The following is a 14201-nucleotide window of genomic DNA, read 5'->3' as shown; positions in this document are numbered from 1 at the left end:
TTTTTGTTTTTTTTTTTTTTTTTTTTTTTTTTCAAATTAATATAAGGAAGAGCTTAAAATTGCATTATTATACAAATACATGCTAGTATTTTTTTCTTTATTTGTTTGTGTATTTTTTTTAAATAATTACAAAAAGTAAAAATATGAAACTGGGATTGGTATTTTATTTTATTATTATTATTATTATTTATTTATTTTTGCTTAAAATTATCATGAAATGAATACAAAAACATAAATATGAAGCTTAAGCCCATGCTAATTTTTACATTTATCTGTTAGCATATTTCACAAAACGAGTACAAAAAGCATAAATATGAAACTTGAATTCATGCATATATTTAACAATATTAATGTGAATTTGTGCATAGCCATGCATATATTTAACAAAAAATGAATAAATAAAAGCGTAAAATCATAAATATAGAACTTAAATCCATGTTGGCTTTTTAAATATTTATTTGCATATATTTAACATAAGTACAAAAGGCATGAATATAAAACTATTGAATTATTAATTAAATTAAATATAACATTTTTATTTACTTGATTATATTTAACCAAAATGAATACAACAATTTTTTTTTTTTTTTTCACGTTTTTTTTTAAAAACAAAAAAAAAAAAAAAAAAAAAAAACATATTTAAAAAAAAAAAAAAATTCTAAAAGATAAAAAGAGGAAGAATGACAAAAACCAAGGTTTGATAAAATCAAGTAAATAAATGAACGCTTCACATGCTTTCTTGTTTTCAAGTAACTCACTTATGAAGGAATACATTAATTTATTAATGAAAAAATAAAACAGACTGTTTTATAAATAGACTGTTCATTTACTTTGTTTACAACTGTAGGTAAATGTAAGAGTAAAATAATACATTAGTAGAAAACGTTTCAAATTGAAAAATAAATAGACAAATATAATTTAATTAATTTTGAAAATGCTATTCAAATCTAATAATAAAAACAATATATTAATTAATCCTTTTTTTTTAAACGACAGCTTTTAAAAACATTTTATAAAACACTTTTCTTAATTTATTTGCCAAAGTGCTTTTCTTCATTATTTTGTCCTTTGTAAGAGAAGTGATTCTTGATCAAAAAAATGTGAAGTGTTGAAATTAAGCATATTAAAACCTTAATTACTAATTGAATTACTGTGTAATGTAATGGGATTCATTTCTCCCCAATAAAATAAAAATGGTTGGGCTAATGTTTGCGGAGCCACTGGAAAATTAAGCCATGAGAACACAGATATACATTATTAAAAACATTATTTATTCTAAACATATAATATAAACATGTATTTCTTTATTAATCATATGTAACTCATTTTAAAGGGGTCATATGATGCGATTTCAAGTTTTCCTTTCTCTTTGGAGTGTTACAAGCTGATTGTGCATAGATAAGATCCCTGAAGTTGCAAAGACTAAAGTCTCAAAACCAAAGAGATATTCTTTATCAAAGTTAAGACTCTGCCACGCCACGCATATCTACGTCACTATGTGGAAATATTAGCATAATGCCGCCCAAATGTTCACGCAAAGAAAGAAGGCGTGGTTTCAGTAACCGCAGTTAGTGTTGAAGCAGTCATGTCAGAGAGACACTTTGTGTTTCTAGGCGAAAGCAAAAGCACTTTATTTTGCCTTCCGAAAGTAGATGCATTTAGGAATCTTTAAGATTACTTACAACAGAACAGCAATGCATTTTATGGACGACCGTTTCGTGAACCTAGGAGAGGAGATAATTCTGACTTTGCTATGACAATCTAGCGCTTCTGAATCAGCTACTGATTTGTTGTTAGTTTAAGTATTTGCTATCGACTGTTCAAATGCGGAGTTTTGCGCATCGTGTGTGTGTGTGTGGTGCTTGCGGTGTTCGGCCAATCACAATGCACTGGGTCAGCTGGCCAATCAGAGCAGACTGCGCTTGTCGGAAGGAGGGACTTTGTAGAAAACGAAGCGTTTGAGAGAGGCGAGGCATAGAGGACCTACAATAATGTACAGTATTTGAAAAATAATGTGTTTTTTTAACATTAAAGCATGTCAACATATTCTGTTACACCAAATACACAAAATAATGATCTTTAAAAAAGCATCATATGACCCCTTTAAAATATCAATGGATAAAGATGCTTTTTGGAACCAGATGGTGCAGTTACAGAATCTACCAGCAGAGGCCAGGCCGAGGGGTCAAGAAGATTTGATTGGTTAGCATGGTGACCTCTGCATTAGCCCCTGATAGCAGATGCCATTAATATCTACACCCTCATCTGGTTCCAAAAAACATATTTTTTTCCCACTGAGTGTCTTTGAAAATGACCCATGTGTTCTGACAAAATATTTTTTGTTCAAGGTAGTGGGCTTGTGTAATTTGTAAAGGAAACCTGCCACTTGCTTGTTGGTTTGTTCTTTTATTTTCCTTGTAGGCTATTGTCACCAAACCTGTCACCTCTTCTTGCTTTTTAGTAATTAGTAGCTACTAATTAATGCGAATTAGTAGCTTTCTTATTTATAGAAATAATCTCTGCTATAGCTCATATTTCCTGCCCACTGTTTCTAATGAACTCCTACTCATAAACTGACTGAACTCCATCTCTCATGAGCTAAGCTTTAATGCTGAATATGCGCTTACAGCATTTTATATATTAACAGGCAATACAAAAGCTTTATTTTTTTTGTGCAAGATCCGAAGAGATAAAATACCCATGCAATTGTCACTGGATACAGTAGCCTACAACTGAATAAAGCATCTTTTGTTTCTCAGCTGACATGAGATTCTTCCTGAATACCTCAAAAAAGATTTAGGGAATAAAAAAGGTAAAAGAAAGAAAGAAAGAAAGAAGCGGTACCCTGTAATAATGCGCTATTAATGAGTCAAAATAGTTTTTTTTTCTTTGAAGGGAAGGGAGAAAACTGAAATGCTGTTTCTTAGGAAACCATTTAGAAGCACACTATTTATATTAAACAACACATTTCAGCACAATTATACACACAGTAAATAAAACACGGGACAATAAATATAAGACATTAGTAACAAGATGTATAACAACAACAACAACAGACAATGTAAAAATCAAATAGCTAATAAAATAATTATGGCTGGAACATGCCTAAAATCGAATACACTTGAATGAAGTATCCTTTCAACGCGCTGAGAATATCACATTCGCCTAAAAGGCTCAAAAGTAACAATATTTCACTTAGTCATTTTGTATTAGAAGACAAAATTCCTTTGTTCCCTGTACAGTGAGACACTGGCCCTTTAAGAAGAGACATTTCAATCTAGGCGTGTTTGCTGCTCCCGAAGAGAATCCAGCCCTGCTTGCATCCTACGACGCGAAATCGGAGGAAAGATTATTGACCACGTTGCTCAAATAATTCCTGTATAATCGGCATATGTCACAAAAGGCTTTACTCAGATTTATTCTGTATTCTTTTAAGAGAAAAGGGACGGCGAATCCTCTCGGGATAGACGCTTTTAACCAACCTAACCAATGACATAAATGTCAGTCAGTCAAGGTCCACTCACGCGCCAGGTGATGTGCGTTTAGCATTTACACGCTTTCTTCAGGTTAGCTTCGCTTTCTCATTTGAAACCTGTGGACATTTTGAACGGACACACTTTCAAATTGTGCCAGTATGGGGAATCTTCGCTTTCGGATGAGGATTTTGCTTTTTGGCATTTGATTGGGACTTTAATCATGGATTTAAACACAGAAGAGCAGGTATGTAGCGCGACAGACTGATGCTTTTCAGAAACACTGAAGATCCGCGAGGAACCACGGGAAGAATCCTACAAACACATCGTGCACGTGCAGGAAGAAATACATTTCTGCTAAGAAGCTCCTCTGTGTTTTATTGCTGATAACACTCCATCGTTCGTTAATCTCGGGTTAATCATTAAGTGGACACCATTACCTGGTACCTTCGCTATCATGTCGGCGGTGATGATAACACGGAAGGTTACTCGAAAATGGGAGAAATTGCCTGGGAAAAACACCTTCTGCTGCGATGGACGGGTTATGATGGGTCGGCAGAAAGGAGTATTTTACCTGACCTTATTTCTCATCGTTGGAACCTGCTCTCTGTTCTTCGCCTTTGAGTAAGTGCATGTCATTGGTGATTACTAGACCTACACCGCTAGAGACACGAGCTGCCGACAATACAGCTTCGCTTTTTCCTCACAGTGTGGAATTTGCATTGTAGGTGGCCTTTGCTTAATGCAATTGCAAGAATGAAATATTATATTTAATTAGCAGTCAAAACATATTACATCCACATGACAAAGACAACAAATGTAACAATAAAAAGTGTGAAATATTGAGGACCGAAGCGCTCCTGACGCCGTGGCTTGCGTTTTCATATGACGGTAGAAATGTCCGATTCGTGAACGAATCGTTGTTTTGAGTCGGTTCACAAAACCGGTCTGAACGATTCGATTGCGAACTGAATCGCTCCCAGCATTTCTTGCGTGAACAACTCAACATCGATTATTTCAACCGAGAACAGAGGATATCACTAATGTTACTTTAATATTCGTGTGTGTGCTGATAAAACACTTAACGTTATACTAAATTTCGCAAAAAAAAATCTGTTCGAAATGTTTACAATTTGATCGAATGACCGTTTTAGCACACAAACTACAGTTAGTTTTAATCAGTGTTGGGGGTAACGCATTACAAGTAACGCGAGTTACGTAATCAGACTACTTTTTCCAAGTAACTAGTAAAGTAACGCATTACTTTTTAATCTACAAGAGAATATCGGAGTTACTTTTTCAAATAAGTAACGCGAGTTACTTTTTTTTCCATTTTATTGATTGACAGCTCTGGTGTTGCCATGGTGACAGAAATCAGATGATGTTACTGTAGTTCTAAAATAAATATGAATATGCATTAATTAATCTCACTCACAAAAAACACAGATTCAGTATTCCTCAAAATGAATAAAAATAATGCACCTCTGAATATGACGCAAACCTGCAATAATTAAATGTTAAACACAAATATGCTTTATGTATTTAATCCCATTCTATTAAGCAATGTCTTTGCTTCTGACCTTCGATGATCCAGTTCAACCGTACGAAGCAGCAAAAATTACTCCAGATAAACATTTGTGTGTTTTTTTTTATTGCTGAAGTGTGGTGAAATTTCTTCTTCTGCATTCTACTGTACGGACGTAAATGTACTTTCCCTTCAGCCTGAGGCTTATTCATTTTCACTTTTGGTGTGAAAAGGCTTTTATATTTGCCAAAAATATAACTTTTTTTTTTATTTTATTTTAAAAACAAACAAGTGAGCCCTGTCCAAATTAAAAAAGTAACTCAAAAGTAACATAACGCATTACTTTCCATAAAAAGTAACTAAGTGATTAGTAACGTAATTAGTTACTTTTTTATGGAGTAACCCAATATTGTAACGCATTACTTTTAAAAGTAACTTTCCCCAACACTGGTTTTAATAAGTAAATTTTTTTTTAATTGTTAAACAAAAAACTGATTACAATAATCACCCTTATTAACAAAACTTAATAGTAAAACATTATAATCAGACACGAAAAATTAATTTTTCTTTTTAACCGACTCAATTCGCGGGAATGAGTCAGACTTACCATCACTAAATGACAGTCATAATCAACTCAATTCATCAGAAGAACAACTAAAAAAAAAATCTCCAGAAGAACCAACCTTTTTTTTTTTTTTTTGGCTACAAAAATATGTAATTGGTTAGTTTTTGGACCTGTAGATCGCTATAGAGCTATAAACCTGTAGATCACCCAACATGAACCTAATAACTTAGTACCCTACTAAATATTTTTGCAATGAAAAAATATACAATTATATTAAGATTAATGTTAGGTTTTCGAATTGTATGAGATCATTTGCCTGTTGATGGATGGGAAAGAGCTGTGTCATTGTTATTGAAACACATTTTCACAAAAGCAGATGTTTTTCAAGCTGGATGTGCTGCATATTAGAGATGAGCTCTGTTGGGTGGATCTGAGCTCCTTTGTGTGGACTTTGACGTCTGTGGTCGGTGTTTCCTGAGACTCGAGTGTTGTGCCCTGCCCATATCTCGGATCCTCCATTGGGCCTGTTCATCAGGAAATGATTCCCTGTCCCCGGTCAGAAACTCTGTCATGTATGGAGCTACTGGCTCCTGTAGAGTTTCACTGCACTACATGTTCATATCGCTGTTACTGATAATTAGTCCTCTTGAGGCAGACATATTAACGTAGAGACTGGTCTGAGCGTAAAAGTGTGATTCCAAATTGTTTCTTACATGAGAAGCTAATAGATGAACTGGGATTTGTAAAAAAATTATTTTTTTTGCATTTGCAATTTCAGTGTGTATTTAGATTTTATCTACACAAACATTGTCTGTATCCAACCTTCTTTATGGACCGAACTTGCCATTGGGTTTGAAACCATATGAAAGGTGTATGAATATTTTCTGAGTATTTTTTTGTCAAACAGTCTCTTTCTAAGATTTGGCTCTTGATAAAATTCTGGCTATGACTATCACAAAAGAACCGCAATTATTAAATATCACCCAACATTATTTGTATAGTCCCTGCTGGATCTTTAGTTTCAGTAGTGCACATTTATTTTTATGTGCAATTTATCTTTTATTTAATACAGAGCATGAGATTCCAGAAGAGACAGACAGTGTTTATGGAAACACATTGCTTCCAGTTATTTTGAATTTACAGGGAATTATTTATTGAGTATTGCTGAATGCTCGCGCTGTTGTGTCCTCATACGCCTCTCTGTCCATGGGGCCTGTGTCTGGACAGTTTATTCCTCTGCAGACTGAGTTACAAGCTCAAGACTGATTAGCAGGGTTGGACTTTGCATTGTTCTTTCTAAAGATCTTTGTATCTCACCTCCCCTTCCATTACTCTCCTTATGTGTCTTTGTTTGCTGAAAGTCTCTGCACTTGTATTTACATTTTTGGCTGTATGTGTAAACAAGATTATGCAAGTTGCATTGCATTTATGTTTGTACTCTCTTTAGATATCAGATTTAGAAAAGTGAGTTGATTGTGTAGGCTAGAAATTTTGTAAAAAATCTGCTGTGTGTCAAAATAAATATATAAAAATTAGTTCTGATGTTGCACTCACTATAGCCAAGGGTTTGTCGATCCACCATTGGCTGAAAGTAAGAACCACTTGCTATTGGCCTGATATCTTCAACTTAAAGGTGAAGTGTGGAATTCAATGTAAATAAAATGATTATTTTTAAATGATTTTTAAATACTAGAATGGTATGTATTCATATTTTGAAGTAGCTTTTATTTTTATGTTTGCATTTCTTTTAGTAGGCTAATTTTGTAATGTGCTTTATTATTATTATTTTTTTTTAATCTTTCATTTATTTTTATTTCAGTTTTTGTATGTAATCTTATTTTGTTTCTATTTGTTGCCAAGGCAACATTTCAAATTTTTGTTAATTTAAGTTTATTTCAATTTAAGATGGTTGAACAACATCGAAAAATATAACTCCTTTCCCAGCATAATAAGCTGAAACAACTACAAGTAAGCCATTTGGAGACTGAATTCCTGAGGAGTGTAATTCTGTGACACTTTCAAAACAGCGTTGTTGACCAATGCCAGACAAAGTGTTCAGGAATTGTTTTTGCTGACTTACACCCTTCATCTTTAACATACTTCTCTCTAAAATGGTTCTACACAAGTGAAACTGTTTCATAGTGGCACTTGATGTGTTGACAGTCATCAGATTCTGTTGATTGTGTTCGCCCACTCATTCTTTCACTTTAGAAGTACATGGGATGAGGTTTCACTCTGCTTTTGTCCTGTATGTTTGTTTTAACATCCATTGTAGCTCAGCAGTTAAATGTCTATATATTTGATGTTTATCATTGAATGGTGGATAGTTACTCATGTTGTTGCTGAGGAAGTGTCTAGTGTATGAGTGTTTGTGGTCAGTGTCACGGTCTGTGTGAGCTCTAGAGGGCTGCTGTCTGATGCTGTCCTTCTGCAGGGGTCATGCCTGTTTATTCTTTTGGATTTTTTTTTTTTATCCCTGTGCTGTGTGACTGCAAAACTGGAGCTGTTGTAAATTTGTCTCCATGAGGGATTAGGATACCGTTTTTATTTTATTTTATTTTTTGGCAGTAATGCATAATTAATTTGCTTCGTGATTCACTTGCTCTTAAATTGGCAAACTCTTTATGAAGAATTAACAGAGGCTGTGCATGTAATTTTCAGGCTTGGCAACATCCCGGCATAACAACTTCATATCAGTGTGACACGGCTGAAATATCCTTTTGTACTTTATCAGTACATATTTGTACTTTATACTTTACATTACCTACATTTGTATTGTACTTTAAGCTTTTCTGAAAGTCCTTTATCAGAAAGAACAGCTACTGATGACACATCCGGATGTAAGATTGCAGTTTATTTGTTCGCTTGCTAATCTTTTCCCACTTTATTGTTAGCACTATTGTATACTATTTTAATATCATATAATAATCAAGTTTTGCAATGCAAAGTTCAAATGAATGAGGTGATTTTTGCATGTTGAATGTTTTACCAGGAGTGTTCATTCCTTGACAGTTTGACCTACTTTTTGGTTTAACTTAATACATATATCCATTCTTACCCATGTGCTTCCATCCTTAAAAGTATAACAAGTAGAAAATCTTTCTCTCAGTATTTGGTGTATCTGTTATGGAAGCTTGCTTCTGCATCAGAGTCAACTAAAACAGGTAATTATACGATAAAGTTTAAAATAAAGAATATAGTCATACTGTGAGGTATGGAGGACACTATTCTATTACTTGTAATATGTGGCTTGTATAAGAGTATCACATTTTTACACCGCATATATATATGCACACAACGTCACAACCTTTCAAAATTTGGTTCAGTTAGCACTTCTTCAAAGTTTCTTATGCTCACCATGGCTGCATTTATTTGATCAAAAACACCGTAATATTGTGAAATATTATTACAATTTAAAATAACTTTTCTTTTTTTAAAATGTATTTCTAAAACTTATTTCTGTGATGACAGCTGGATTTTCAGCAGCCATTACTCCAGTCTTCAGTGTCACATGATCCTCCAGAAATCATTCTAATATGCTGATTCAGTTCTCAAGAAAGATTTCTTATTATTATCAATGTTGAAAACCTTTTTTCTGCTTAACATTTTTGTGGAAACCGAGATTCATTTTTTTTCAGGATTCTTTTGATGAATCGAAAGTTCAAAAGAACAGCTGTTTTAAAAATAGAAATAGGCCTATATCATTATACATATTTACTGTTGTTTTATCAATGTAATGCATCCTTGCTGAATAAAAATCTTAATTTATCTTAAAATCTTACGGATAGCAAACTTTTGAATGGTAGTGTATGATGTCACAACGAGCTCTCGCATTCAACACTGTATTCAGCATCAGAGACTGTCTAATATAAAAAAAGATAAGGTATATAAAATTGTCTTCAGATTTGTTTCAGACTGTAATTATCCTCATTATCCTTTCCGGTGGCGTACTGGATGTTTGCGCTCAGCACTATCAGTAACAATAATTGTCAGGCCTCCCTGCCCCCACCAGTCTCCACCTAGAGACCAGCTAGACCCGTGAAGCAGCTCTATTGATTTTACAAACACACAGCTAAGCCTTTTCATAGCCAGCCATAAAACTCTGCTGTTGTTCTGTCTTAACTGTGGGAAACAGTCCTTTTCACCCAGTTCTCTGTGGAGCAGAGTGCAGATAATTCATTAAGGACAAGCTGTGAAGGCAATCAGAAGGGTGGAGATGCTGTAGCACAGTGACCAAAATGGCTTTGTGTGCATGATTTGAACTCTACAAGGGTTTAATTATCTTGATGCCAGAGTTCATGAAAAAGTGTCTTTCCAAAACATTTGATGTCTTCTGCTGAATTTCCCCCGTTTTGTTGAGTTTGTCAACTTGAAAACCCTGTTAACTTCAGTGATGCATGTTTCTGGTTCTGTTGTGAGTGATTCATTTGGTAGGTTATTCCAGAGACAACAATGGTTTTTATTTGTAAGCTTGAATCGGAATGAAATAATTTGCACTAATAATGATTGATAATGGGAACCAAATGGCTGTTTAGGCATTGTTTTAGCAAACTCTCATTCAGTCTGGCTCCATTGTGGTAATGCCTGTTTTTTGTGATCCAGTTGATTACGGCCCTCCATTTTTTTTTTTACAGCAGAATATCCTGTTCCAGAACTATGTCACATCACGGAAGTCAAATGGACATTTGTGTTGATTTTCAACAATAAAGTGTTGATTATGCATGTTGAGGCCCAATACTTTTTGTGTTTTCATTTTGTTCTATGGAAATAGTTAATTGCTAATTATGGTGGTTAAACAACCTTGTGCATAGTGACGATAAGAGAATCTGCACTTTTATATTGGAGCTGCTTATCTCTGGTATTGATTATGGGGAGAGAGGTCACATCCAGCACTGCATGATGAGTAACGTCCGGGAAGCTTAGGGCTGTGATAGGAACTGATGATGGAGCAGGTCCAGGATGCTTAAAGTCATCAGCAGATACATCAAACACACACACAAGCGGTTCTCCTCAGTTTTGCTCCGCTTTGCCCCAGCTCAGCTTTCACAATAATAAATGGATTTCACTGCAGCATTCTACCCATGATCTGGGCAGTGGGAAGTTTCATCGACCCGCTCTGCTCTGTATTTTTGCCCTCCTTTTTATGTCTTCCAGTCTCACAGTTTAAAACAGATCAAACTAATCTGGCCTGTTCCACAGGTAGAATTCCAGTGTATTGATGGCTCTGGTATGCTGACACACCAGTGTGTGAAACAGCTGAACTTGTACATGTAGTCTGACTAGAAATGATCTTTCTGATGCTAATACTTCTTACAGATGTGATCTGTTGTACTGTGTGCTGGACCTAAAGCAGTGAATATGACATTTGAGTAGACAAACCCACACTCAAGTATGGACTGGTTCAACCAGTGTTCAAGTATGCATTGTAAGAGGATTGGTTTGACACGTTATAGTTTGTATAAAACACTATATGCATTTTGTGTATTATTAGAAGTACCTATTATTATTATTATCTGGAAAACATACACTGAATTTTGTTTCAACCGTCAACAGTATTTTTAGATGCATACACATACAGGGTCCTATAACAGACCCCTGGTGGTCCCTAGAAGTGTTGTTATTTACTAAATAAAACGGTGAAAAATTGCTTTCGGTATATAAAACTTAAACTTAATTAAATTTGAATTGTTGCCTTAGCAACTAACTATTAAATATATTAGAACTAAAATTTTATATTTAGTACTAAAATGACTAAAAATGAAAAAAATAAATGAAAGCTGTAAATAAATAATAAAAAAGTAAAAAAAATGACAAGTTAAAAATAAAAGCTTTTTTAAAAACATTAATAAATTGTACATAAATAATACTGGTCCCCCAACCCCAGTTGCATGTGAGCAACCACCCACAATACCATAGTGGCAACTTTTGCATGAGCAAGCACCACTTGCGTTTTTATTAAAAATCTAGTTTCTAAAATCAAAATCTTTTTGTATTGTGTTGTCAGGACGAGTCATGTCTTCTCTCTCTCTCACTGTATTGTAGTTAGTGTTGTAAAGATGTCCTTTGCACATGCAGAACGCTAAGTGTAGCAAATTTCCCCCTGAGAGTGGCTGCACTGTGCCTGTGACGAGCTGTACCATTATCGTGATGTATTAGCCATACATTATCTTAGTATAGCAGGTCTACATTGCAGGAGAGAGTGGTGGAGGAGAGCCAGGGTGACCCTATTAATAGCTCAATGCAGTAGCATGTGGAGCAGACCAATCTGCTGCAGGCTGAGTGAAGAGAGGCACTTTTACAGGACCCAAGTCATCCGCTGTTTATGGGAGCAACCAAATTCGTTTCTGTATGGCTGTCTGTCTGCGGAAATGGAGAAAGCACAGTCATTCATAGTAAATATCCTCCCTGACAGCTTCATTGTTGGGTCTGAGCCAGACCGATATTACAACCCCACTTCATCAATGACCTCCCCTTTTATTTCAGAGAGAAACTAATGCTTCATCAAAAAGATAACACAAATGTTTTTGTGTTGAATTTAGGAAAATTATAGTCAAAAACACTGGCATTCCAATTGAAAAGTTTCTTTAATGTGATTTTTTTTTTTGATGTATCTGTTGCCATTGCCAATACCAACATTAGTGAAATGTGTCGAATTTTTGGGAAGAAAAAAAAACCTCTTTCAGTTCAGCAGTGTTTATAAGTTAAATGTGAAGTGTGTAATTTTTTGGTACTTGCATCACCAAAAAAAATCTAAGAATTATTTTACTTTACTTTTTTACATTCATTCTCCAAACTGCTTGTCCTATGCAGGGTTATAGCAGAAACATTGGCAATTCAAGTAAAAAAAAAAACACTATTTCTTTATGTATCTATTGCCCTTTTTTAGTTGTTTTTTTTCTCTTTTTTCCCCCCCTATTATATCTATTATTTGTATTCTCCAAACTGCTTGTCCTATGCAGTGTTTATGTTATATTTTGTTGTTTAAAATTTACCAAACATATCCTCATCATCCATTAGTCAGACAAACTGATAATCCCACCCTCAAACTCAGAGCATTGCATCGCTCAAACAGTTTCCCAATTCATTTCGTACCATTATTAGCACAAACATTCCATACTTCACTTTTAGAGATCTATTTCTCTTTCACTTTACATGCTCATGTAACCTCTGTGCTGATAATTTCATGTTTTCCTTGCCTCTTTTGTAATCCTGCATGTTCACTTGTCCCGTACAGGTGAACACTATTTCTTTATGTATCTATTGCCCTTTTTTAGTTGTTTTTTTCTCTCTTTTTTCCCCCCCTATTATATCTATTATTTGTATTCTCCAAACTGCTTGTCCTATGCAGTGTTTGTTATGTTATATTTTGTTGTTTAAAATTTACCAAACATATCCTCATCATCCATTAGTCAGACAAACTGATAATCCCACCCTCAAACTCAGAGCATTGCATCGCTCAAACAGTTTCCCAATTCATTTCGTACCATTATTAGCACAAACATTCCATACTTCACTTTTAGAGATCTATTTCTCTTTCACTTTACATGCTCATGTAACCTCTGTGCTGATAATTTCATGTTTTCCTTGCCTCTTTTGTAATCCTGCATGTTCACTTGTCCCGTACAGGTGCCCGTACCTGGCAGTGCACCTGTCTCCTGCCATCCCTGTGTTTGCAGTGTTGCTCTTCGTCTTTGTCATGGCCATGCTGCTCCGAACCAGCTTCAGTGACCCAGGGGTGCTGCCACGGGCCCTGCCGGAGGAGGCCAACTTCATTGAGATGGAGATCGGTGAGTGTAAGGCTGACTGGGTGTTGAGGTTTAATGCCATGGTTTGTACTAGGGCTGCACGATTAATCGCATGCGATATTTAACGCGCATCTTGAGCTGCGCCAAACCACGTTCATATTCGCGCGATTTTTAGCGCAGCTCCTCAGTGAACAACGGCTCTGTGTAGTTAATGCTGCTCAATGTGAAAGCACGCAGGTGATGGAGATTTACCGCTGATTAAAGAACCGGCTTTACTGATAAGATGTGCGTTAAATATCGCTTGCGATTAATCGTGCAGCCCTAGTTTGTACCATCAGTGCCACCTGCGGGTGTTTTGACCCAGTGAGACAAAGAACATGAATAGTCTAGCATGCACGCTGTTAGCCCAGACCTGCTTATTAATTTATTGTTTTGTTTTGCGATTTAAAATGGCTGAGTGCGTTGGTTCATGAACTCTTGAGTTCATCTGGGAAACATTGTGTTCTTCTTGACTTCAAGCTTGATGGGCTCTATATTAGGGCTGCACGATTAATCGAATGCGATTGTCATCGGTTCTGTAATCAGCAGGCAATCATTATCACAGGCTTTCAGATGGAGCAGTATTTACTACACAGAGCCATAGTTCACTGGCAAGATACGCAAAAAAAAATCTCAGATGATTTTTTTGCGCGATTATGAAATCAAAGAAATCGTTCGCGATAATGACAGCTGTTTGCATAGCTTCTCAGTGAACTAGGGCTCTGTGTAGTAAATGCTGCTCCATCTGAACGCATGTGAAAATACCACATTTAATAAGATATTTTTACTCAACTCACTTCATAACGTCTGTTGAGTGTTTGAAATAAATCCTTCTGTGAGATGATGTGGCTTCT

At 35.3% G+C, this 14201-nt stretch overlaps 1 protein-coding gene across 1 annotated transcript in view; it reads left to right on the top strand.

Annotated features, from left to right (window-relative positions):
• Positions 1–3828: 3828 nt before the first annotated feature.
• LOC107560225 (zinc finger DHHC-type palmitoyltransferase 9) overlaps positions 3829–14201 on the top strand; it is a 22750-nt gene continuing 12377 nt past the window's right edge. The window contains exons 1-2 of the mRNA XM_016244345.1: positions 3829–4097; positions 13190–13350. Of these exons, the coding sequence (XP_016099831.1) occupies positions 3931–4097; positions 13190–13350 (328 nt within the window). The 5' untranslated portion in view covers positions 3829–3930. The remainder of the gene's footprint in view (positions 4098–13189; positions 13351–14201) is intronic.

The sequence above is a fragment of the Sinocyclocheilus grahami genome, unplaced genomic scaffold (assembly GCF_001515645.1).
Source record: "Sinocyclocheilus grahami isolate Dianchi unplaced genomic scaffold, SAMN03320097.WGS_v1.1 scaffold23.1, whole genome shotgun sequence".
Lineage (NCBI taxonomy): Eukaryota > Metazoa > Chordata > Actinopteri > Cypriniformes > Cyprinidae > Sinocyclocheilus > Sinocyclocheilus grahami.
This window is presented reverse-complemented; position numbering and strand designations above follow the sequence as displayed.